Here is a 27,334-nt window from a genome sequence, read left to right as displayed (position 1 = left end):
TGGCCAATGGCTCTGCAATCACAGCCGCCAATTCCTTCAGCACTCTCGGATGCAACTCTTCCGGCCCCATGGACTTGTGCACGTCCAGCTTTTCTAAATAGTCCCTAACCACCTCCATCTCCACAGAGGGCTGGCCATCTCTTCCCCATTTTGTGATGCCCAGCGCAGCAGTCTGGGAGCTGACCTTGTTAGTGAAGACAGAGGCAAAAAAAGCATTGAGTACATTAGCTTTTTCCACATCCTCTGTCACTAGGTTGCCTCCCTCATTCAGTAAGGGGCCCACACTTTCCAAATGCAACTAAATGGATAAGTGTGGTGGAGGGAAAAGGTCATTGGTGTTGGGTGTGTAATGGGACAGGGCTGGATCTGGGGAAAAGCCGTTGCCTTCAGCATATTGTGGCCAATGGTGTATGGGATTATTCAAACAAAACTAAAAAGTGGCGGGCCGGGTATGGAGATATGAATTTTTTTTCTCAACCTGGGATCATGAACCTTCCCTTGAGAACGCCTCCGCAATTTCAGGTGAAAAAGAAGGGACTTAACAGATGCCCAACGGCACGTAAATAACATAAGCCCCTTAACCTGGGAAGAGGCCATTGGCAGTTCCTTAATACCATTAGGAGGAATAATACACCATTCAAAAAGGCTCCTAAGGTTACAAGCAGTAGTTGAAATAATGGCAAATGAAACTGGAGAAAGTTTAAGAGCCCTATCCAAAGAAACAGGAGCAATTCAACAGATGGCCCTCCAAAACCATCAGGCATTAGACATAGTGCTGGCGGCAAAAGGAGGGACTTGTGCTCTCATTGGAAAAGACTGCTGTGTGTTTATACCAGACAACACCAATGAGGTAACAGATCGTGCTAGCCACTTAGAACAAATTGCATATCTTCCCCACGAAGAGCCAAGTTCTTTATGGAAGTGGCTAAGTAACCTTTTCAATTTCTCTGGCATAGGAAACTGGTTGTTTCAGGGAGCCCTAACTCTCCTGTTTGGAATCCTAATAATTTTTGTATGTTTTCAGTTACTTTCCTGTTGTATCCAAAATTGTGTCAGGCATGCTACACAGATAGCTGCCCCAAACCAGAGTGCTAATTTGATGATTTTAAATATCACTGATGAACAAAGAGATAAAGAACGCTTGATATGTGGAACCCAGTAATTGTTGGTCATTGCGTAGCTTGACCAAAAGGAGGGATTGTGAAAGTAGAATGAATTATATTGAAATTATAGGTTTCAGAGGAACAGCCGTGTTAGTCTGTATTCGCAAAAAGAAAAGGAGTACTTGTGGCACCTTAGAGACTAACCAATTTATTTGAGCATGAGCTTTCGTGAGCTACAGCTCACTTCAAGTGAGCTGTAGCTCACGAAAGCTCATGCTCAAATAAATTGGTTAGTCTCTAAGGTGCCACAAGTACTCCTTTTCTTTTTATTGAAATTATAATTCATTAAAGAAATGCTACTTGAAGGGTTTGTTGAAATATAGTTGTCAGGAAGAGAAACATTAAGGAGTGTGAGACAATGGGTCCTCAAACTAATTAACTTAGTGCTCCTGCTGAGCTAGGAGATTGGTAAACGTTAGTATGCAAATAAGGTATGTATGTATATTTGTCATTTTCTGCTTTCTTTTGTCTCTTATGTTAAATTGGGTTTGGCTTAGCTGTATAAATAGGTTATCTTGGGCCTCAGAGAGGGGCTCACATCTGGGTGCATTAGCAAGGCGCTTTGCTAATAAACAGAGTGGTCTGACAAATTATGCAGGTCCTGAATCTGACTTCGACACTAACTATTGTATTTGTGGTCTATAGCATACTCCTACTTACAATTTTCAAACCACATATATGGTAGGCCAAATATAAATGGTTTTTAGGGTTCTGTTTCAAGGCTATTTAGTGGTGCCCCCTTCTACCATCGGTCTCACTGAAACACTGATGAAATACTTAACCTAACTTTCAACAACAAAGATGACTGATGCCAAGACAACCACGCATTGAAGGGACAAATATCTAAACATATCTAGGTACATGATTGAGCATTCATGAAAGACTTTGCATATTTGTTTACATTTGTCTGTTTTTCTGAACACAAATCCTAATAGATTCTCAGAGCATACATACATTTAAAACAGGCAATTTAGAGAAATGTTAAAATGCATAGCAGAAATGATCATGTTCCATACCAGTCACAATTTCCACTGAAAGGTTTTTTTCTTTAATACAGGTGGCAAATACTATTTCATGTTTCTGACCAATCTCAAAGTTTTTTTTTTTTTTTTTTTTTTTTTTACCATTTCTGAAGATGATTATAAAACTAACAATTTTCTTCCTTAGCTCTCTAGGAGCATGGTCTTTAAAGAGAGAATTCACAAGAAATTTTACACAATGGTTCTAGGAATATACACATCACATAGCACTCTTACACTTTTTTGAATTCAGAAATAAAGGTGCATAATCAGCCTGGGGGAAGTGCTAAGGCATTTGCATCTGGTTAGCAAACTTCATGGCTGAATTTTATCTGGTAACTCTGGAATATTTTAAATTCTAGTCAACAGTCAAAGTTAGCACAACCTTGACCATATACCTTGACTGTCGTTGCACTCTCAGCTTGAGTGAGAATTAATAGCTTTATGTATTTTTTCTTTGTTTAATTTACGAAAGAAGGACTTCCCATATTCATATGTGCTGATCATTATGGCACAAGCAGGAGCAACTTTAATCAACCGTGGAACAATACCTGCAGGAAAAAAAAATGTATTCACCAATTATCCATAAATATCACTCATTTTCAGAATAAGACAGACCACAGGCTTCTATAACACTGTGTAGTATCACTCACTGCAGCAAGTAAAGTGGTAAAAAGTCCTATTCTTAAGGAAACATATAGGCCACAGTCTTGCAAACACTTAAGTATGTATTAGACCCAAGCAGTCCCAAGGAACCAATCCAGTGGTGCAAACACTGGCAAGTTGCACCCGTGACCATGTGAACAACTACAGGAAGCTTTTTATCTGAGCTGTCTGCAGTTTCCCCCTTTGGCCGCTAGAGCCACTGGTGGCAATGGTGGCATCCTCTGTACACTCAGAGCAGGTACAGCACTATGGACTCACCCAAGCCATCTAACAGTAGCCCCACTTCTACCTTTCTCTGTATAGTACAGTGAGTGGAGATAGGAGCTCAGGGGAAGCTCTTCCTCTGTGGACTGGAGAAGAGGCAGCTGCTAGAACCTGTATGGGGCTGTTTGGCTACTGGAGTCAGTCAGAGGGGAGCAGGTGCACTGGGAGTCAGGAGGATTTAGGACAATGGGAAGGTGGGAGTCATGAAGCAGGTGCAGAAGGAACAGATGCCTGCATTTTTGGGTGTACAATTTATATGCATTTAATATTGAATTTTCAACCTGCAATTGTCACACAGGCAATTGGTGTGGGTAGATGGGGTTCAAAAGTGAGAAGATAGAGCCCCTACCTGTTTTTTTTAATTTTCACATTATTTTCTTACTCATGTGGGCTCTTAAATTGGCAATTCTACTAAGACTACTTGAGTACAAAGGTATACATGTACAGGATCAGGCCCATAGTTAAAATGTGCATTGTTTTGTGGATGATAGTTGTTCATGGGAAGTAAAGCTTCTAATCTGTTTAATCCATTTAACTCTCGTAACAGTAAGTTTAGACTTTATGTTGCTTTAGACAAAAATAACTACTATGCAAATTTTGAAATTCTAAAACCCCTTTATATGTATATATGTTAATTTATGACTTAAAGATTAGGAGAAACATTAAAGTGGTACACTTTCTTTTGGTTTGTGCTCCTGATTTGGACTGCATTTTGGATTACATTTTGATTTTCATTTGAATTGTTTAAAATGTATTGCACTGACTTTCAACATTTTCATAAAGGACACTGTAGTCGTCTTAGAAGAAAAATGTTGGTTTTATAAAACATAGGCTTTAAAAAAAGGAGTCCAATTAATTTTTTTTTTTTATTTAAACACACTCCTGGAGTGCTTGCCATCTTACTGTGGCTGACGCATGAGAACCAGAAATAAACTTCCTACTTTGTTTACTTTTTAAAATTCATTCAAGCTTATAAAATAAAAATAAACCATATAAATGAGGGGGGAAACTGTTACTAACCTTTGTGTAACTACTGTTCTTCAAGATGCGTTGCTCATGTCAATTCCATGTTAGGTGCAAGCATGCGCCATGTGCAAAGTCGCTGGAGATTTTCCCCTCCGTGGTATCCCTTGGACCGGGTCTAGCACCCTCTGGTGCCATGTGCTCATGCGCCAGTACAAAGGGCCGACCAGCCCCACACCTTCAGTTCCTCTTGCCAGCTAACTGGCCAGCGGCAGGAGGGTGGGTCATGCAATGGACATGAGCAACACATCAAAAGAATAACAGTTATAGAAACAGTTTTTTCTTCGAGTGCTTGCTCATGCCCATTACACGTTAAATGACTCCCAAGCAGTACCTGAGGAAGTGGACTTGGAGCTCATGGACATGAGGATTGCACCACTGATCTACCAAATTTGGTGTCATCCCTAGCTTACTGGGTAATCCCTAGCTTAGTGGGAGAAGAATCATAGGACTGGAAGAGACCTTGAAAGGTCACCTAGTCCAGTCCCCTGCACTCAAGGCAGGACTAAAGTATTATCTAGACCATCCCTGACACGTTTTTGTCTAACCTGCTCTTAAAAATCTCCAATTATGGAGATTCCACAACCTCCCCAGGCAATTTATTCCAGTGCTTAACCACGATGACAGAAGTTTTTCCTAATGTCCAACCTAAACCACTGTTGCTGCAATTTAAGACCATTGCTTCTTGTCCTATCCTCGGTGGTTAAGGAGAACAAGTTTTCTCCTTCCTCCTTGTAACAATTTTTTATGTATTTGAAAACTCTTATATCATCCCCCCTCAGTCTTCTCTTCTCTGGACTAACCATACCCAATTTTTTCAATCTTCCCTCATAGGTCACGTTTTCTAGATCTTTAATAATTTTTGTAGCTCTTCTCTGGATTTTCTCCAATTTATCCATATCTTTTCTGAAATTTGGTGCTCAGAATTGGACACAATACTTCAGTTGAGGCCTAATCAGTGTGGAGTACAGCGGAAGAATTACTTCTCGTGTCTTGCTTATGACACTCCAGCTAATACATCCCAGAATGATGGGGTGTTTTTTTTTTTTTTTTTGCAATAGTGTTACACTGTTCACTCATATTTAGCCTGTGATCCACTATGACCCCCAGATCCATTTCCACAGTACTCCTTCCTAGACAGTTGTTTCCCATTTTATATGTGTGAAAACTGATTTTTCTGTCCTAAGTGGAGTACTTTGCACTTGTCTTTATTGAAATTCATCATATTTACTTCAGACCATTTCTCCAGGTTGTCCAGATCATTTTGAAATTTAATCCTATCCTCCAAAGCACTTGCAACCACTCCCAGCTTGGTAGCGTCCATAAACTTTGTAAGTGTACTCTCTCTATGCCATTATCTATATCATTGATGAAGCTATTGAACAGAACCAGACCCTGAGGGAATCAGTCAATATGCCTTTCCAGCTTGACTGTGAAACACTGATAACTACTCTCTAGGAACGTAATGAGAAAGTATGTACTGACAGATCGCTGCCCTGCAGATGTCTTGGATTGGGACTTGGGCCAGAAACGCTGCTGATGAAGCCTGAGCACTCATCAAATGGGCTGTCAAGGTGGCAGGTGGTAGGACTCCTGTCTGCTTATAAAACTTGCAAATGCAGAAAATAATCTAGTATGAGATTCTCTAGGCCGAAACTGATCAGTCTTTCATTCGTCTGCTACGGCCACAAAGAGCTGAGTGGATTTATGGAACAGCTTGCTTCCCTCCATGTAGAAGGCTATGACACATTAACATCAAGCACATGGATGTGCCACTCCTCTGTATTTTTGTGTGGTTTTGGAAAGAAAACGGGCAGGAAAATAGCCTGATTACTATGAAAACTGCAAGAATGCCTTTGGGAGGAATGCTGGGTTGGGGGTGGGAGGGAGTTGAACCTTGTCCTTAAAGAACACCTTAAATAGGGGTTCTGATATAAGGGCCCTGATTTCTGAGACCCTCCTAGTCGAGGTAATCACTACCAAGAAGGCAACCTTCCAGAAGCTCAACAGAGCTATGCCAGCAGTTAAAAGGGAGGTCCTGAGAGTCTCAACAGGACCAGGTGTAGGTCCCATGGAGGAACAGGCTTGCGAATTTGAGAGTAAAGCCTCTCTAGACCCTTAAGGAATTGAACGGACATTTCATGTGAGAAGACTGACCTACCGCCCACCAGAAGTTGGAAGGCTGAGATTGATGCTAGATGCACCTTGATAGATGAAATGGCAAGGACTTGTTGTTTCAGATGGAGCAGGTATTCCAGCATGGACAGGAGGGGTGACTAAGTTGGTGAAAAGCCTCACTGGGAAGACCACACTGAGAAACGCTTCCCCTTGGCTAGGTAAATTGCTCTAGTAGATGGTTTTCTACTACCTAGCAAGACCTGGCAGACTTGTTCTGAACCAGCCAGGTCCACTGAATTCAACCATGGAGCTTCCACGCAGTCAGGTAGAGGGCTATGAGGTTCAGATGGAACAAACAGCCATGATCTAGCGAAATCATGCCTGGGAGGGGCGAGAGCAGCAGCGGGGTTGCTACTGACAGATCTCGTAGCATGCCAAAGCAGTGTTGGTGCAGTCATGCAGGGGCTATAAATATAACCCTTGCTTTGTCTCGCTTGACATGTAGAAGGACCTTGTGTACCAGAGGAATGGGGAGAAATGTGTAGAACAGGAGCTTTGTCCATGGGAGCAGAAAGGCATCCCAGAGAGAGCCTGGGCTGTGATTGTGCAGCAAGCAGAACTGCTGACATTTCCTGTTCTGCTTGGTTACGAACAGGTCTACATGGGGAAAAAGAAAGACAGTTACCTTTTCCATAACTGGTGTTCTTCGAGATGTGTTGCTCATGTCCATTCCATATTAGGTGTGTGTGCTCGCCACATGCATCGGTGCTGGAAGTTTTTCCAGCAGCAATATCCGTAGGGGACCGGCTCTGGCACCCTCTGGAGTGTGCCTGCATGGCGCGGTATAAAGGGGCACTGCCAGCTCCCCCCACCCTCAGTTCCTTCTTGCTGGAAACTCTAACCGTGGGGAAGGACGATGGGTTGTGAAATGGACATGAGCAACACATCTCAAAGAACACCAGCTCCAGAAAAGGTAACTGTCTTTTCTTCTTCGAGTGCTTGCTCATGTGCATTCCATATTAGGTGACTCCCAAGCAGTGCACCTGGAAGTGAATAGGAGTTCACGGATATGTAGATTGCAACACAGCTCTGCCGAACCCAGCATCATCCCTGGCCTGCTGAGTGCTGGCATAATGAACGTGTGGACAGGGGACCACGTTGCTGCTCTGCCGATGTCCTGAATAGGGATGTGCACCAGGAAGGCCGCCGAAGACACTTGAGCTCTAGTTTCATAGATATTAAGGTCAGAAGGGACCATTATGATCATCTAGTCTGACCTCCTGCACAACGCAGGCCACCAAATCTCACCCACCCACTCCTGCGAAAAACCTCTGACCTATGTCTGAGCTATTGAAGTCCTCAAATCATGGTTTAAAGACTTTAAGGTGCAGAGAATCCTCCAGCATGTGACCTGTGCCCCATGCTACAGAGGAAGGCGAAACCCCCCCAGGGCCTCTTCCAATCTGCCCTGGAGGAAAATTCCTTCCTGACCCCAAATATGGCGATCAACTGAACCCCTGAGCAAGTGGGCAAGATTCACCAGCCAGATACCCAGGAAAGAATTCTCTGCAGTAACTCAGATCCTACCCCATCTAACATCCTATCACAGACCATTGGGCCTATTTACCATGAATAGTTAAAGATCAATTAATTGCCAAAATCATGTTATCCCATCATACCATCTCCTCCATAAACATATCGACTTAATCTTGAAATCTAGTTGAGTGGGCTCTGACAATCGGTGGCAGCAGAACCCCTGCCAGGTCGTAACAGGTCCTTATGCATGAGGTGATCCAATTGAAAATCCTCTGCAAGGACACCGGAAGGCCCTTCATCCTATCTGCTGTAACAATGAAGAGCTCAGTTGATTTACGGAAAGGCTTGGTATGTTCTAAGTAAAAACTCAAGGCCCTTCGGACATCCAGCGCGTGAAGACGCCTCTCTTCGCTGGTTTTGTGCAGTTTGGGACAAAACACCAGGAGGAAGATGTCCTGGTTCATATGGAAGGTAGACACCACCTTCAGAAGGAAACTTGTCTTTGTAGAAGACTGTGTATGATGGTTCTGAGGCCCATGCTTTAATTTCAGAGACCCGTTTTGCTGACGTCACCACCACCAGGAATGCGACCTTCCATGACAGGTGGGAAAAGGAGCAGGAACCCAGCGGCTCAAAGGACAGGCCGATAAGCCTAGAGAGGGCCAAGTTAAGATCTCACTGTGGGACAGGAGCCTGTACCTGTGGGAAGAGTCTCTGGAGCCCTCTCAAGAATCTGACGGTCAAGTCATGGGAAAACACCGTCTGCCCTTGGATTGGCAGGTGAAAAGCGGACATGGCCGTGAGATGCACTCTCATGGAATACCCAACGGCTGAAGTGAAAAAACAGATTGACAGAGCCAGAAGAGTACCCAGAAGTCACCTACTACAGGATAGGCCCAACAAAGAAAATAACAGAATGCCACTAGCTGTCACCTTCAGCCCCCAACTAAAACCTCTCCAGTGCATCATCAAAGATTTACAACCTATCCTGAAAAATGATCTCTCACTCTCACAGATCTTGGGAGACAGACCAGTCCTTGCTTACAGACAGCTCCAAACCTGAAGCAAATACTCACCAGCAACCACACACCACACAACAAAAACACTCACCCAGGAACCTATCTTTGCAACAAGAAAAGGAGTACTTGTGGCACCTTAGAGACTAACCAATTTATTTGAGCATGAGCTTTCGTGAGCTACAGCTCACTTCATCTGATGAAGTGAGCTGTAGCTCACGAAAGCTCATGCTCAAATAAATTGGTTAGTCTCTAAGGTGCCACAAGTACTCCTTTTCTTTTTGCGAATACAGACTAACACGGCTGTTCCTCTGAAACCTATCTTTGCAACAAAACCCGATGCCAACTCTGTCCACATATTTATTCAAGTGACACCATCATAGGACCTAATCACAATGCCACGCCATCAGGGGCTCGTTCACCTGCACATCTACCAGTGGGATATATGCCATCATGTGCCAGCAATGCCCCTCTGCCATGTACATTGGCCAAACCCGACAGTCTCTATGCAAAAGAATAAATGGACACAAATCTGACATCAGGAATCATAACATTCAAAAACCGGTAGGAGAACACTTCAACCTCTCTGGCCACTCAGTAAAAGATTTAAGGCTGGCAATTTTGCAACAGAAAAGCTTCAAAAACAGACTCCAACGAGAAACTGCTGAGCTTGAATTAATATGCAAACTAGATACCATTAACTTGGGTTTGAATAGGGACTGGGAGTGGCTGAGTCATTACACATATTGAATCTATTTCCTTAAGTTAAGTATCCTCACACCTTCTTGTCAACTGTCTAAATGGGCCATCTTGATTATCACTACAAAAGTTTTTTTCTGCTGCTGATAATAGCTCATCTTAACTAATTAGCCTCTCACAGTTTGTATGTAACTTCCAACTTATCTGTATATGTATCTATATCTATATTTTACTATATGTTCCATTCTATGCATCCGATGAAGTGGGCTGTAGCCGACAAAAGCTTATGCTCTAATAAATTTGTTAGTCTCTAAGGTGCCACAAGTACTCCTGTTCTTTCTTCTCATGGAAGAGTCGGCCAGGCCCTGATTCCTCAAATGGAGCAGGTAGTCCAGGACAGCCTGAATGGAAGAACGCAAGGGAGAAATGCCACGTTCGGATGCCCAGTGGGAAAACCTTGTCCACTTGACCAGGTAATTCAGTCTAGCTGAGGGCTTCCTACTCCCCAGGAGGATCTGCTGGACTCCTTCCAATCAGGTCCGCTCCTCTGGATTCAGCCACATAGCATCTACACTGAGAGGTGGAGGGACTCAAGGTTGGGGTGTAGGAGCCGACTGTGGTCCTACAATAGCAGGTCCGGTCAGTTGGGCATGGACTTGGAAGTTCATAAGCATGCCAAACCAATGCTGGCGAGGCCACACCAGGGCGATCACTACAACCTGCACTTTGTCTCTCTTGATCTTTGCCAGGACCCTGCTGATGAGTGGAACCGGAGGGAATGTGTACATCAGACTCCCTGACCACAACAGGAGGAGGAAGGCATCGAAGAGGGAGTCCTTGCTCAGACCTTGCCGAGACCAAAACCGGTGGCCTGGTAGCAAACAGGTCCACTTGGGGAGTTCCCCACTTTCTGAAGATCATGCAGGCTACCTCTGGATGGAGCAGCCACTCGTGGTAAGAGGAGAAGTCCCTGCTGAGCTGGTCCGCCAGCGTATCCTTGACACCGGGAAGGTGACAAGCTTCCAGGTGGATTTCATGGCCGATGCAGAAGTCCTATAAACGGAGTGCCTCTTGACAGAGAGCCGATGAGCATGCTCCTCCTTGCCTGTTGATGAAGAACACTGAAGCTGTGTTGTTCGTCAGGACTCATACCACCTTGCTTGACAGGTGGAGCAGGAAGACTCCGCATGCCAGCCGGACTGCTCAGAGCTCTCTGACATTTATGTGCAACTTCGCCTCTTCTGAGGACCACATCCCCTGTGTCTGGAGGTCACTGAGATGCACACCCCAGCTGACGTCCAAGGCATCCGACACCAACTCAATGGAGTGAGGGGGGTTATCGAATGAACCCCTTCCAGGACTGTCCTGTGGTCGGTCCACCATTGCAGCAAGGTAAGTATCGTCTGGGGAATGGTAACGATCTTTTCCAGGGGGTCTTGGGACTAGGAATAGATCATCCCCAGCCATTGTTACAGGGGCCGCATCAGAGCCTGGCATGGTGGACCACATAAGTGCATGTTGCCACGTGACCCAGCAGGCGCAGACCAACCCCGGCTGTAGTCAGAGGGAACAGGGAGACTTCCTCGATGAGGTTCGTCAATGTATGGAACATTTCCAGTTGCAGGAACACCCTGGTGCAGGTCGAGTTGAGGACCGCTCTGATAATTCTATCCTCTGCACCGGCACTAATGTTGATTTTTTGTCATTTACCAATAGGCTGAGAGCGCAGCATGTGGGTTCCATGGCGCCAGCCACTGCGCCTGGGGCCATGGGACAGATTTCGGTGCTAATGATGTAGGCAGCACCACAGGTACCGGGGCCTGTCCCACAGTCAGGGAACTTCGCTCCGTGCTGGAGGTATAAGCGGAGTGGTGGGTACTGGGTGACTAGGATTGGGCGGAGCAGTGGCTCTTGTCCGACCAATGCCAGTCACTGCATCCCAAAGCTGACCTGTCTGAGTGAGACGGGTGTCTTGGTCGGGATCTTGAGGACTAATGGCGTTTGGTGGATCTGCGTTGGAGACCTGGTGATCCACACCTCACGCTACTCAAACGGTACCGGGACATCGAACGGGACTGGGAGTTAATATGGGCCGGTTGCCGGGGGGATCTTCCTGACAAGGGCAACCTACTGCTTGGAGAGGGGCGATGATGGCCCAGCGATCTGCGATCTCTGAACAGTCCCATGATCAGTACCAAGCCCTTGGAGACAGTTGGGCCGGGGCCCGGAGTTCTTGCCGGGCAGCACGTGCCTCAGAGGGTCTGTGCCAATCTACTGGCGAGATAGGTCTTCAGTCCCTCAATCGGTGGCCCCTGTACAGAGACCGAAGAGGGCTCCTGTGACGTTATCTGATTAAAATATGACCATATAGATCATTGTTGCAACCACTGTTATATATTTGCAGCAAGTCTTGTACAAAGGTTGTCAACTGAGGTGTCTCTGAAAAGGTTATGATTTTCTGGTGATAATTATGCTGTCGGTATGTATGTATCATTTTTGTATTTGAAGTTAAGTATTGGCTCTATACCTGGATTTCAAATGTTTGCTCCTGGGGTACCGCCCACAAGGTAGCTAGCCAGCACATCTTGAAGGGACTATTCAAATTAAGTGGCTCATTAAGAAACACTTGTTTGACAACAGACCATGGGAGACAGCCATCTACACTGAGTGGACTGCCATGTAAACATGCTGTCTGGAGTGTAGGTAATGGCTTCCTGCAATGACTGAGGGAAATTGGGCATGAACATGTGACCTGCCCCTGCTACTCCAAACTCCATCTTGTTACTGTAATTTTCCACAGTAAGAACAACGGGATGCCCTCAACATGGCAAAAGCTATAAAAGGCCATGGAAACATCTCCATTTTGTCTTCAATCCTGTTTTTTACCTCTGGAGGAACTTTGCTACAAACTGAAGCTCTGAACAAAGGACTAAATTATCCATCCAAGTTGTGGATGTACTCCAGAGACTTGACTTAACCCAGCAGTTTATTCCATCACTGCTACAAGCCTGAACCAACAACTTTGCCATTACTGTATGTAATTGATTCCTTTAACCAATTTTAACTCACCTTTCTTTCTTTCTTTCTTTCTTTTTTACATGAATAAACCTTTAGATTTTAGATACTGAAGGATTGGCATCGGCGTGATTTTTGGGTAAGATCTAAGTTATATATTGACCTGGGTGTGTGGCTAGTCCTTTGGGATCAGAAGAACCTATTATTTGATGAGACTGGTTGTAAAGAACCACTCATCTTTGAATCAGTGTTTTTGGTGGTGATATAAGAACTGGATGCCTGAGAAAACTGCCTTTATGTTTTCTTGTCAGTCAGTGTGGTGAAACAGAAGTTTACTTTTGTTGCTGGTTTGGTATATCCTATGGGGGATTAGCGACCAATCTTGGGGTGTATCTGCCCTATTTCCCAGCAGTTCATCCTGAATTTGGCATCTTCAGTTGTGAGGCATTGAGGCACGGTTACAGCTCCACTAGGCCTGCCTCTCTAGTCCTGGGGTGTGACGGCTTTGGGTGGGCGAGCAATGGCGGGACGTCCCTCTCGATAGGGAATGGTGCCGCTGAGGTGAGGACTCACGCATAGGTCTCACCGCGGATTTTCCCTGAGACTGGAGTAGCACTGGAGTCAGTGTGGGCGGCACTGGGAGCATCAGGATCTCCTGAGCTGCTTGAAGGGCTTCGGGCATCGACAACACTTGAAGCTGGTAGGGGCCTGCACCGCTATCCGGAGTCACAGGCGAAGTATGGGATGGGCTGCACTGCTCGACTTGAGCTGGGGCCCAACTTCCTGAAGGGTGCATTGAGCTGCACGGGTCGTGGCTCGCTCCCAGCCCTCTCCTTTCCCTTAGTGGAGGTAGGAGATCTTTTTTGGCTTCTTGACCAGAGCAGTGGAGGGGGACCGGTGCCGGCTCATGGATGGTGCCAGCGGAGCACTGTGCATGAAGGCCGCGGTGCTCAGTGTGGAGTCGGACCACTGCTCTGGTGCCAGAGTGAGTGCCTACTCCATTAGGAGTGCTTTCACACATCTATCATGCTCCTTCTTTGTCCTGGGTTTAGAGGACTTGCAGATATGGCACTTGTCATGTATGTGCCCTTCGCCTAAGCACCTTAGGCAGCTGGTATGTGGATCGCTGATGGACATAGTCCATTTGCAGCTACTGCAGGGCTTAAAGCCTGGGGACCGGGACATGCCCCGTCCCCCGACTGAGTCCCATCTGGGACTAATGAAGTGTTTGAGAATGACTACTAAGGATAACTAATAAACTACTAACTATACACAACTATATTACAGGTTTTCAAAGTTCGCAAGAACAGAGAATGAAACAGAAGGAACTGAGGGTGGGGAGAGGTGGCAGTGCCCCTTATACTGCACCATGTGGGCACCACTCCAGAGTGCACCAGAGCCAGTCCCCTACAGATACTGCTGAGGGAAAAAAATTCTGGCACCGGTGCATATAGTGAGCACACACACCTAATACAGAATGGACATGAGCAAGCACTCGAAGAAGAACCCCCACCTCTGGAAGATGGATCTGTTTGAAGGGACCACTTGTGGTGAGAAGAAAAAGGCTTTCTGAGATGATCTGCCCAGAGTGTTCTGGGCTTCTGGAAGGTGGGAAGCTTCAAGGCGAATGGAATGTTTCACACAAGTCCCACAGGCGAATGGCCTCTTGACACAGGATGGAGAAGTGTGCTCTTCCCTATCTGTTGATGTAAAATATGGCTGGCATGTTGTCCACGAGCACTCAAACGACTTTGCCTGTGATCTGGGATAGGAACACCTGGCATGCTAAGTGGACTGCTCTGAGCTTTCTGACATTTATGTGCAAGAAGAGCTCTTCCTGAGACTATAGGCCCTGAATCTTGAGGTACTCAAGGTGAGCCCTCCAAAATTAGGGATACTGCTCGTTGTGGGGTGTCAAAGAGAATGCAGGCATGCACCGATTGGGACTTCTCCAGTGGAGAGAAGTGAGGACCAGAGAGAGAACTGTAAACACCAAGTCCAAGTGATGGCAGCTCAGTGAGTACACTGAGGTCAGCCAGCCAAGTTTGAAGAGGGGAAGCGCAGTCTTGCATGCTGTACCATGTAAGTGTACACGGCCATGTGACCTAAAAGTTTGAGGCAAAAATGGGCTGTCGTGACTGGGTGGGCCTTGACCTTGGGTATCAGAGCTGACATTTTCTGGAAGCAAGCCTCTTAGAGGAAGGCTCTGTCTTGAGTAGAATCGAGCACCACCCTGCTAAACTCTATCCTCTGGATAGGGACAAGAGTAGACTTTTGCTCGTTTATCAATAGCCCCAGGGCATGGAAGGTAGCTTGGGCCAGATTGATGCTCACTTTCACCTAGACCTTGGATTGGCCCTTGATCAGCCAGTCATCAAGGTATGAGTAGACTTGAATGCCTTGCCCTCTGAGGAAGACCACCACCACTGCCATCCATTTTGTGAAAACTTGAGGGGCTGCTGACAGGCCGAAGGGGAGTGTTAGGATATAGCTATTCAGGCCTGTCTGTAAAGGCCTATATGCCAAGAATTTAGGTGTATTCTTATCACTTAGCTAGTTATAGAGGTATAAAAGAAAGAATCAAAATCACTGCCTGCCGGTGTAAGGGCCTTCTCTTACTGTGATAGTCTGAGGCCCTGTTCTTAGGCTAAGATCTTTGGCTAAGCAGCAGAGGCAGTCATAAGCTGGGAAGCGAACGGTCACATCCTTACATTCCAAACTAGTCACATTGAAAGAAGGTGCTATTTGGCTGTTAGGAATACAATCCTGTCCTGATAATGCCTATCACCTCCAGAGAAAGGGACGTGCCTTGAAGATGTAAAAGGAAACTTAGTTTGATAGCAATAGCTGGGATGTGAAATCCTCATTTCTGTGTTGTTCTATCATTGTAGTCCCCATTTCCCTATTGTTTGTCTGTATAATCTCTGTCTGGTTCTGTGATTGTTTCTGTCTGCTGTATAATTAATTTTGCCGGGTGTAAACTAATTAAGGTGGAAGGATATAATTGGTTAAATAATCATGCTACAATATGTTAGGATTGGTTAGTTAAATTTCAGTAAAATGATTGGTTAAGGTATAGCTAAGCAGAACTCAAGTTTTACTATATAGTCTGCAGTCAATCAGGAAGTAAAGGGGGGGAATGGGAACAGGGAATGTGGGTGGGAAAATTGGAATCATGTGTTGCTAAGGGGGGGAATGGGAACAGGGACACAGGTAAGGCTCTGTGGTGTCAGAGTTGGGAAGGGGGACACTAAGGAAGGAAACAGGAATCATGCTTGCTGGAAGTTCACCCCAATAAACATTGAATTGTTTGCACCTTTGGACTTTGGGTATTGTTGCTCTCTGTTCATCCGCAAATTTGCTGAGAGTGCAATCCACACCATCCTCCAGATCATTTATGAAGATATTGAACAAAACCGGCCCCAGGACCGACCCTTGGGGCACTCCACTTGATACCGTGGAGATCTGGCAATGCTCTCGCACATGGGATTCCCCCAGATGCTTCAGACAGCTGGAGTGTGGGTTGCTCACCGGCATGGGCTTGCCGCAAGAGGCACAGGGTTTGAAGTCCAGAGACCGGGGCATGACCAATCTCAAAGGCAGACGATGCCGCTCTAAGCAAAATGAGGGAGTCTAACTGTACAGACTACTGCTAAAGAATAAAACTGAAGGTAACTAAACTTGAGACAGAAAGGAGGAAACAACAGAACCACTGATTGAACGCTATGCTGAGGCAAGAGAAGTTGTTCCAGAGACTGCCACAGGCAACAAGAAGGAATGGAGACAGTGCAGGACCAGCTGGGCCCCTTATATTCGCGCTTGAGCATGCAGCACCAGAGGATGCTGGAGCCAGGCTGATGGATACTATTGAGGGAAAAATCTCTGTGCACATGGCACACATGCACCTAACAGAATGGACATGAGCAAGCACTCGAAGAAGAAACATGTTTTCAGTTTTAGTAATTTCATGTGATAAAGATGAGGACTTTTAGAATGATTTTTTTATTCTGATAGCGTGCCTTTTTAAACAAATAAACTGAAGCCAGTGGTGCTGTGAAAACTGATGTTCCAGAGTTATATGGAACATCCAATACCACCACTCCTGTCTTGTGGATTTAGTAATACAAGCCCATAATATGACTAGCCCTCCCTCAGAGCATCATGACACAAAAGCCCAACTTTCAATGATGTTATGTAATCTTCCTGATTCTGTTTTGGGCCTTCTGGCATTCATTAGCTCACAGTATCCTACAAGCCAGCAACTGTCCAGAGTGATTTACCATAGTAAACGCTATTCCCAGCTACCACCCCTCTACTCAGATGCAAACCAAGATCTCAGCAAAACTTCCTTAAACACTTATGACTGCAGACAAAAAAGGCTTGAAGCTGCAGCTTTGTTTCTGAAGACAGAGAATACCAAAAAGGATTAGTGAGAAAAAGTAGAACCAAAAAAAGGGGATGTTCCTAAGCATTGATGTGGAAGTAGTAGTGACTGGTAGGAGATAAATCACACTCAACCCACAATAAAATTAGGCCCCCACTGAGCCCCTAAAGAGAGTTGGATCTCCCTTGCCCCCAAGAACAGAGTTCTTAAGTGTTGCCAGGTTCCGGTCTGTCTTAGTTCTGTGTTTGCTTTACAAATTGTATTTCTCACCTGCTGGAAAAGCTATTTTCACCTGCAAAAACTACCTTTTATCCCTATCAACTGGATGTAAAACACCTTTTTGTTTTGTTTTTCACAATTCTTTAGTTACAGAACTTGTCACGCTACTTTGCTGTCAGTGACAATTTGGGAAAATAATTACAACTACATTAATTGACATAACTGATACATGTGGTACATACTAATTGTCACATGCTTGAAAAATAAACCACCTCTGTTCTTAGACTCTGTTAGACATGTTAATTGATAATCTCTCAATTAAGAGTTGACTAGAATTGCATATTTTTATATATTTTTATTTTCATGACTGCTCCACAGCTAACAACATTCATGTGGAAGGACATGAGTATTTTTTATCTTGCCCATGACAGATTCTATAAAAACCTAGTTAATGATTAAATCCGCTTAATTTCCTTTTTTCTTGGAAATATATGAAAGCAGTTACCAGCAAATAATCCAGTAAACCCATGCTCAGCAACAATTTTCTTCATTACTGTCCATGTTGAGGTGGACCTCTTCTGTGATACTAGATAGAGTACAACAAAATAAAGTGTTAATTAAACAGAATACAAATTAATACCACAGTAGAAAAGCAATAAATACTCTTGAAAATTATAGGGATCACATCAATGAAATGCACTAGCTGTTTTTATTTTAGTCACATTTTAAATTTGTTTTACATTAATTTTGGCCATACTGATGGAGAATGAAGGAGTTGTTTTATTATTTAATAAATATTGCATGCACCTCAATTTATCTGTTAAATATTATCCTGCCTGACTGCAATGAGTTAAATCCAAGGAGGCTGCTAAGGGAGAAGCAAACCAGAAAAAAAAGTAGCAGTCGCTCCTCTGCAGATTTCCTGAGTAGGGATCTGAGCCAGAAATGCTGTTGACGAAGCCCGCACCCTGGTGGAGTGTGCAGTGATTGGGGGTGTGGGAACTGCTGCCAGGTTGTAGCACTCGTGTATGCAGGATGTGACCCATGACAAAATGCATTGTGAGGACAAGGGTAGGCCCTTCATTCTGTCTGCTATCGCCATGAACAGCTGGACCGATTTTCTCAACGGCTTTGTTCTTTCGATGTAGAAAGCTAGCACCCTGAGAACATCTAGTGAGTGGAGTCTCTGCTCCCTGCCACTAGAATGCGGTTTAGGGTAGAATACCAGGAGAAAGATGTGCTGGTTGATGTGAAACTGTGACACAACCTTCAGAAGGAAAGCAGGATGGGGCCTGAGCAGAACCTTGTCCTTATAGAACATGGTGTAGGGAGGCTCTGATGTTAGGGCTATGAGCTCCAACACCTTCCTGGTCAAGGTTATTGCTACTAGGAACACCACCTTGTAAGAGAAGTAGAGCAGGGAGCATGTCGCTAATGGTTCAAAGGGGGGTCCCATGAGCCTAGCGAGGACCAGGTTGAGGACCCAGACAGGGACAGGCTGACTGACGTTAGGGTATAGCCTGTCAAGCCCTTTTAAGAACCGGCTGACCATCAGGTTAGCAAACACAGAGCGGCCCTCCATGCCTGGGTGAAAGGCCGAGATAGCGGCTAGGTGCACCCTTATTGACGATAACGAAAGCCCCTGCTGCTTCAGATGTAGGCGATAGCCCAGACTGAGCGGCACTAAGGCTAGCGTCAGGGCGAATGGTGCTGCGCTGACCAGACTGAAAATCTCTTCCACTTAGCAAGATATGTGGCTCTCGTAGAGGGTTTTCTGCTGCCACGAAGGGCTTGTCTAACCTGGCCTGAACAGGAAAGTTCCACCAGGTTCAACCATGGAGCTTCCATGCTGTGAGGTGAAGCGACCCAAGGTTCAGATGTTGAAGACTACCATGATCTTGTGACAGAAGGTCCGGGCAGAGCGGCAGGGGCCCGGGGAGTGTCTAGGAGAAATGTGTACCAGTGCTGATGGGGCCAGGCTGTTGCTATCAATATGACCTGAGCTCGTTCCCTCCGGATCTTGAGGAGTACCCTGTGAACTAGCGGTCTGGGCGAAAAGGCATATAGGAGGCAATCTCCCCAATGGAGGAGGAACACATCTGCACTGGAGCCTGGGGTACGATTTTGGAAGGAACAGAACTGCTGGCACTTCCTGTTATATCAAATGGCAAATATGTCTATCTGGGGAAAGCCCACCTCTGGAAGATTGAAATCACAACGTCTGGGTGAAGGGACCACTTGTGGCCATGAAATGACATGCTGAGGTGGTCCGCCAGCTCGTTCTGTACTCCAGGGAGGTATGATGCCTGGAGGTGTATTGAATGTTCTACACAGAAATCCCACAACATGAGGGCTTCCTGGCACAGGGGAGAGGAGCATGCACCCCCGTTTGTTAATACAGAACATTGCCGTGGTGTTATCCGTCATGACTGATCACACTGTCCCGTTAAGTATGCCCAGAAGGTCTAGCATGCCAGGCAGACTGCTCTCAGCAATCTGACGTTGATGTGGAGAGCCAGATCCTCCTGAGACCAGAGACCTTTAGTCCTGCAGTCTCCTACCCGTGCTCCCCAGCCCAAGTCTGATGCATCCGTCACTAGCAACTGAGACAGCTGCAGACTGGCAAAGGGGATCCTTGAGCATACCTCCTGAGGGTTGAGCCACCACAGGAGGGAATAGAGGATGGGGCAAGGCAGGGCCACTATCCTGTCCAAGCTGTTCCTGGATGGGCGGTACACTGACACAAGCCACAACTGAAGAGGTCAAAGCCTGAGTCTGGTATGCTGCATCAGGTAGGTACAGGCAGCCATGTGTCCGAGAAGATTCAGGCAGTTTGTTGCTGTGGTGGTGGGAAACTGAGGCCTCAAATGATACTGGTCAGGACCTGAAATCTTGTTTGCGGCAGGTATGCCCTGGCCTGTGTTGAGTCCAATATTGTCCCTATAAATTCTATCCTCTGGACAGGGGACAGAGTCGATTTCACTTTGTTTAAAAGGAGACCCAGGCTGTCAAAGGTGGCTCTAATGAATCTGACCTGAGCTTCCCCTTGGGTCTCGGTGCAGCTCTTGATCAGCCAGTCGTCAAAGTAAGGAAACACCTGTACCCGGTGCCTGCACAGAAACACAGCAACGACTGCCATGTACTTGGTGAAAACACAAGGTGCTGATGACAGGCCAAATGGGAGGACTGTAAATTGGTAATTGGTGTTGTTCACCATGAACCTGAGGTACTTCCTGAGGGGCTGGGTGATCACGATATAAAAGTATGCATCTTTCAAGTCGAGGGCAGCATACCAGTCTGCTGGATCCAGTGAGGGAATAATGTGGAACTTGAGTTTCTTCACAAACTTGTTGAGTTCTCTGAGGTCCAGGATGGGTGTGAGGCCGCCTTGGCTTTCTGTATTAGGAAATACCAGGAGTAAAAGCCCTCGCCCCTGTGCTCCTGAGGAACCTCCCCCACCACCCCTAAAAATAGGAGCAACTACACCTCCTGGATAAGGAGCTGCTTGTGAGAAGGGTCCCTGAAGAGGGATGGGGAAAGGGGCGGAAAGGGCGGGAGGGCACAGAATTGGCTAGAGTATCCCCACTCTACAGTGTGGAGCACCCATTGGTCCGAGGTGATATGGGACCATGCACAGTAGAAAGGGGATAGTCAGGATGAGAAGATAAGGCGGGGTGGATCCATTGTTAGGTATGGTACACCATCCTTGACTGTGCCAGTCAAAAGGCCGGCTTGGACCCTGAAGATGGCTTGGGTTGTCCCGAGCTCTGGCCAGAAGGTTGGCGCGGCCTTCTCCTGCCGTTCTGATTTCTCCTGCTGGACCTGTCTTGGTGATTCTGCTAACCAAACTGCTGGGGCTACAGGCGGAAATGTCTCCGCTGGGTCAAAGGAGTATAGAGGCCCAGGGACCTGAGGGTGGCTCTAGAATGTTTAAGGCTGTTCAGCCTTTTGTCCATCTTCTCTGAGTCTCTCACCCTCAAAGGGCAGGTCTTGACTAGTTTGCTGTACCTCGTAGGGGAGGCCAGAAACCTGGAGCCATGAGCCCCTTCTCATGACCACACCAGTAGCCATAACCCTGGTTGCCACATCAGCCCCGTCCAGTGCCGCCTGAAGGGAGGCCCTGGAGATCAGTCTCCTTTCCTCAACCAAAGTTGAAAATTCAGAGCAGGTGTCTGAGGGGAGCAACTCCATAAATTTTGCCATCGCCAAGCAGGCATTGTAGGAGTATCTGCTGACGATGACCTGTTGGTTGGATATACGGAGTTGCAGTCCCCCTGTGGAGTAAACTTTTTGCCCAAAAAGGTCTAATTTTTTGGGAGCCCTATTCTTGGGCGAAGGGCCTTGAAATCCTTGTCTTTCCTGCTGGTTAGCAGCATCCACCACCAGGGAATCAGGCTGGGGGGTTGGAATAGAGGTGCTTATTGTGCTTGGCCGTAGGTGGCAGAGAGGTCGGAGTCTGCCAAAGGGTCTTGGTCATGTCCGTTTTTTATTAGTGGTAAGGTGATACGGACGGGGCCATAGGGAGCCAGGATGTCCACCATAGGGTCTGCATCATCCACAACTTCCTCCGCCTTAATGCCCAGACCCTGGAGACCCGGCGCAGCAACTGCTGCAACACTCTGGAGTCTTCCAGAGCTGGGGCTACTGAAGTGCCCGCTAGTGCCTCATCTGGTGAGGAGGAGAAGGAGGAGGAGACCACCAGGGTAGGTGGTTGTTCCCTACCATCCCCACCTGAGAGATCTCTTGACCCCATGGAAAAAGCGGTAGGTTGGTCTGGTCCTGCAGGTGTGACAGGCACAGGTGTATCAGTGCCGACCTCGGGCCCCCCGTGAGTGCTGGCACCTGGTGCAGCATGAACGCCGGGGTTCCTGTGGGTGCCGTGGCAGCTGGTGTTAATGACGGAGGTGGTGCCAGTGCCATCATCGGTGCCAAGAGTGTCTTGCACCGAAGCTGCAATTGGGGCCACTGATACCTCCGGTGCCAAAGCGGTCGGTGCCTAGAATGGCACCGCAAGTGCCAGTGTTAATGCCTGATGCACTGGCTCCGGTGCCAATCATGGTGGAACAAATGTTGCGGAGGCCACTGATACTGCACCCGAGCAGGACCCCTGGCTCTGACCCTGGGCTTGATGGGAAGCCCACGGAGATCAAAAGGGTCACTGCTATGGATTTTGCCACTGAGGGGCCCACTGCATTGGGTGGGACCGCCTATGGTGCCGTGAGGAGGATCTTCTGCTCCTGCTATAATTGGAGTGGTATGAGTCCAACTCCGAGTAGGATGGCCAGGGAGGCGCTGCTCCTCTTGAGTTAGAGCGTAGAGAAGCAGGGGATTGACTGCACTCTCTGGAAGGCGGAGCTGGAGCAGATGGGTGCTGAATGTGATGGGGTTCAGCGTGCCATTATCGCTGGCTTGTCCTTAGAATGCATGGGGGGAGGGGGTCCAGATGGAACCTGCAGTGCTGAGACACTGTCCTGTCTTGGTGGTGAGAACAGCACCGTGAGCTTCAGTAGGTTCTGTGCTGCCTCAGAAGCCTCTGGGGTGGAAGGGAGTGGTAGATGCTCTGATGGGTGCAGTGAGTGAGACAGGCCTGGACTCGACTGCCTTGCTTGGGCAGGAGTCAACGTGGCCCCACTCTGAGTTCCCGAGCCATGACCCGACTGAGGTGCCACTGGTGGCTGGTCTCTGGGTTTTACCGAGTAAGATCGACCACTCTCCACTCTTTTTCTTCTGCGCCAGCAGTTGGGACTGGTGCCGAAGGCTGGAATGACCCTGAGAGGTTCCATGACGGTGCCTAGGTTCCTTGCCGGCATTTTTCTTTAGCGCCGGATCCTGGGTACTACATGCTGGGATCCCCGGTGCCTGGATCCGAGTGAGGTCGGACAGCTGCTGCCATAAGGAGGATTTTTGAGATGCTGCTCCCTCTCTTTAATGGTTCTCGGTCGGAACTCCTGACAGATCTTGCATCTGGTGACTCTCACCAACGCACCTTAAGCAGGATGTGTGGGGGGAGAGTCACTTTTTGGCATGTGCTTTGTGCAGATCTGGCAAGTCTTAAAGCCCAGGGATTGCAGCATTCCCCAGTAACAAATGGGGAAGGAAACAGAGGTGGGACCCCCCATAACTAAAACTTATAAAGAAACTACTAAACTAAACTATACAAGTTAGTGGAAGCTAACTATGTACAGCGTATAAAGTACTGCTACTCCACTTGCCGAAGCAAGAGAAGAGCAAGGGGAAGTTCCAGCTATCGTCACTGGCGGTAAGAAGGAACTGAGGGGGTGCAGGGCTCTATATTGGATGCCACGAAGACATGACTCCAGGGGGAGCCCAGGCCAACCCTATGATTGCTGCTAGGGGAAAAATCTTCTGGCTACTGTGCACGTGCGCACACACACACACACCTGACTGGAATTGACATAAACAAGCACTCGAAGAACAACATCATCCTAGCATTTAAATGAATTGTAAACACAGGATATCTCTGTGTTCATCTCTCTTTGAAATGTATACCAAATAATCTGTGAATGGAGGAAGAACAGGCAATTGTCTTATGTTAATTCGTATTGCTAAGTACTGGTGATTGACCCACTTCAAAGACACCCTGATTACTATTGTTCCCTGAGGGACTCTGACTTGTTAAAGAAGTCCTGAAATTGTATAAAAGATCCTTGGGTCCCAATCCTTCTTATCTCAGATCTGCTTAAGCTTCATCGGGGAAGCCTGAGTCACAATACTGAGGTCCCAGTTATGCTGGTACTCCCTGAAGGTGATATCAGACATTGGACTATAACCTATGAACTAAATTCTAAAGGAACTCTTTGAAACTACAAAGGTCACCATTTTTGCTATGAATATGAACCTCAAAAATTGAACTCATGTCTGTATGTATATTGATTTAACGATACTCACTCTCTCTCTTTTTTAAAATAAATTTTAGTTTAGTTAATAAGAATTGGCTGTATGTGCAAATTTGGGAAAGATCTGAAATATTCAATAACCTGGGAGGTAACGTATCCAATCCTTTGCGATTGGTAGAACCTTTTCTTTTATTTGATGAAATAAAATTTTCAGAAATCTTGTTGTACTTAAAGTACTGCACAGGATCTTTTTGGGGGGATAAGGCAAAGTGCCACATTTACTGGTAATACATGTATCAATCAATACTGTATCATATGCATATGATATATATTACACTCAGGCAATCACACACACAAACACACTCTGTCTTCTTGTTGTTACCAACTAGTTGCTCCCCTTAACTTCACTGGTCAGATGAGTTGGATGGGGGAGGGGTGTAACTGGGCTTCTGTCGATCCGGATCGATGCTCTGATGTTGACAAGATGAGACCCGGGGTCCTCTGCAAGACACCTCACATTTATAGCAGCTTCCCTCTCATGCAAATCTATACCAGATACAAAATCTGTGTCTGTGTCAGTAGGTCATCTCGTGGCGCTTCCTTCAGGGTGTTGTCTTAATGCTGCCACATTTATTTTCAAAAAGGGTGTTTTCAAAAGAAGATGCTCGCTTCTAACTCCCAAGGCCGTCTATATGTCTGATCTTCTTTAATGAGCCCACTTGACAGGTTCTATTGTTCTTGCATCCGGCTTCCATCCCCTCTCCAACTGTTGCAGCTGTCTGGAGGTGCTTGCCTTCCACGCCTTACTCATCCATACCTCATTCATTCAACAGGGGAATTGATTAAAAGGGGAGAGATCATGTTCTACTCCTAGTGACAAGACATTTTTCTTCTACCTTAACTATCCTTAGGACTATAACATTATACCAAGGCTCAATACAAAGTTTCTATATAAGGATTTGATACAAAGTTCCTATATCAAAGGACTTGATACGAGGTTATATATGGAAAGACTTAATACAAGGTTATATGAAGAGGCATAATACAAAGTCATATGAAAATGATACACAGTTATGCAAAGATGCTTAATGCAGAGATTTACCTACAATCTTCACCATATTGGACTTGAGTACCTGGATGGAGGCCTAAGGCTGGGTTACTTTGAGGGAACTGTATTGTTGGTTTCTGGGCAACCAGGGAGGTAATAAAGAAGCTGTTTTATACTGGTTTGGTAAATCTAAGTATTGAAAATATCCACCAGCTTTGGGAATTATCTGCCCCATTCTTTGCAATTCACCCTAATCAAGTAACCTCAGCTGGCCCCCACTGGGACCCCGGTCACAAACCCATTTTCCTAGACCCTGTATTCCTTTTGACAAATAGATATACTTTGAAGAAACAGTTTTCATGTCACTTGAATCACCTGCTGTCACAGGGCCCAGAGAGGAAAAGGGCTTGCAGATGACAAACAAACTTAATCAAAACAAACCAACATCCATATATGCAGCAAAGGTGCTCTTCAGAATTGAAGGAAATATGAGGCTCAGCTGAAGGTGCTTTCCAGCCCTGACTCGAAAGGGGACATGGAACACAACACACTTCTGGATGCAGTCACAGAGAACATTCAACTGCAACAGCAACCAGTCCTAGTGAAAGACTAAACTAGTGCTATTCTAGATGAGCAAAGCTAAATTTCAAACTAGATGTTAATCTAACTAGACTACTTACATGAATTTCAAAATAAGTTATTATATTCTCACTTCTGACTCAAAGTGGTGGTTGCAGTGACATTTTAATGTATACTAAATTGATAAAACACATGACCAACAAAGACAGACACACACTGGAAAAGAATTAAAATTAAAAACCTTGGCACAATTGTCCAAAATGGAACAAGCAACCTGAAGAGAAATGCCTTAGGACGACAAACCAACAACAATAGTTAGTTTACTTGAGGTAATGACACCCCAGCCTAAACATTAGGACAGCCATATTTTCTGGTTGGCCATCTACATTTTAAGTCTTAGCTTTGCAAGAACAAGTTAAAAATTAGTTAGACAAGTTAGATATGTTCCATTCACAAGGGCCTGATGAAATACATCCTAGAATACTCAAGGAGCTGACTGAGGAGGTATCTGAGCCACAAGTGATTATCTTTGAAAAGTCATGGAAGAGATTCCAGAGGACTGGAAAGGGGCAAATATAGTGCCCACCTAAAAAAGAAAAATAAGGACAGCTCAGGGAATTACACCAGTCAGCTTAACTTCAGTACTGGGAAATAAAATGGAGCAAATAATTAAGCAATCAATTTACAAACACCTAGAAAATAATAAGGTAAGTAACAGCATGGATTTGTCAAGAACAAATTGTGTCAAACCAACATAATAGCTTTCTTTGACAAGGTAACAAGCCTTGTGGATGGGGGCAGAAGTGGTAGATGTGCTATATCTTGACTTTAGTAAGACTTTTGATACGGTCTTGCATGACTTTCTCATAAACAAACTATGGAAATACAACCTAGATGGAGCTACCATAAGGTGGGTGCATAACTGGTTGGAAAACCATTCCCAGAGAGTTATGAGTGGTTCACAGTCAAGCTGGAAAGGCATATTGATTGGGGTCCCTCAGGGATCAGTTTTGGATCCAGTGCTGTTCAGTATTTTCCATCAATGATTTAGATAATGTCATAGAGAATACACTTACAAAGTTTGTGGACGATACCAGGCTGGGAGGGGTTGCAAGTGCTTTGGAGGATATGATTAAAATTCAAAATGATCTGGACAAACTGGAGAAATGGTCTGAAGTAAATAGGATGAAATTCAATAACGACAAATGCAAAGTACTCCACTTAGGTAGAAACAACTAGTTGTACACATTCAATATGGGAAATGACTGCCTAGGAGTAGGTACTGCAGAAAGGGATCTGGGGTCATAGTGAATCACAAGCTAAATATGAGTGAACAGGGTAACTGTAATGCAAAAAAAGCAAACATCATTCTGGGATATATTAGCAGGAGTGTCATAAGCAAGACAGGAGAAGTAATTCTTCTGCACTACTCCGTGACGATTAGGCCTCTGCTGGAGTATTGTGTCCAGTTCTGGGTGTCACATTTCAGGAAAGATGTGGTTAAACTGGAGAAAGTCCAGAGAAGAGCAACAAAAATGATTAAAGATCTGGAAAACATGACCTATGAGGGAAGATTGAAAACACTGGGTTTGTTTAGTCTGAAGACAAGACAGGGGACATAACGGTTTTCAAATACATAAAAGATTGTTAGAAGGAGGAGAGAGAAAAATTATTCTCCTTAACCTCTGAGGTTAGGACAAGAGGCAATGGGCTTAAACTGCAGCAAGG

The 27,334-nt window shown here is 45.8% G+C and overlaps 1 protein-coding gene across 5 annotated transcripts in view; it reads right to left on the bottom strand.

Annotated features, from left to right (window-relative positions):
* Nucleotides 1–1,428: 1,428 nt before the first annotated feature.
* Nucleotides 1,429–27,334, bottom strand: part of SLC25A40 (solute carrier family 25 member 40) — a 74,728-nt gene continuing 48,822 nt past the window's right edge. For 3 of the 5 annotated variants that reach the window (XM_048838065.2, XM_048838063.2, XM_048838066.2), the window contains 2 exons: nucleotides 17,628–17,708; nucleotides 1,429–2,733 (listed from right to left, as the gene is read on the bottom strand). In XM_048838065.2, coding sequence (XP_048694022.1) covers nucleotides 2,600–2,733; nucleotides 17,628–17,708 — 215 coding nt within the window. In that variant the 3' untranslated portion in view covers nucleotides 1,429–2,599. The other 2 variants (XM_048838067.2, XM_048838068.2) reach the window with 2 other exon arrangements.

Source organism: Caretta caretta, chromosome 2 (assembly GCF_965140235.1).
Source record: "Caretta caretta isolate rCarCar2 chromosome 2, rCarCar1.hap1, whole genome shotgun sequence".
Taxonomy (NCBI): domain Eukaryota; kingdom Metazoa; phylum Chordata; order Testudines; family Cheloniidae; genus Caretta; species Caretta caretta.
This window is presented reverse-complemented; position numbering and strand designations above follow the sequence as displayed.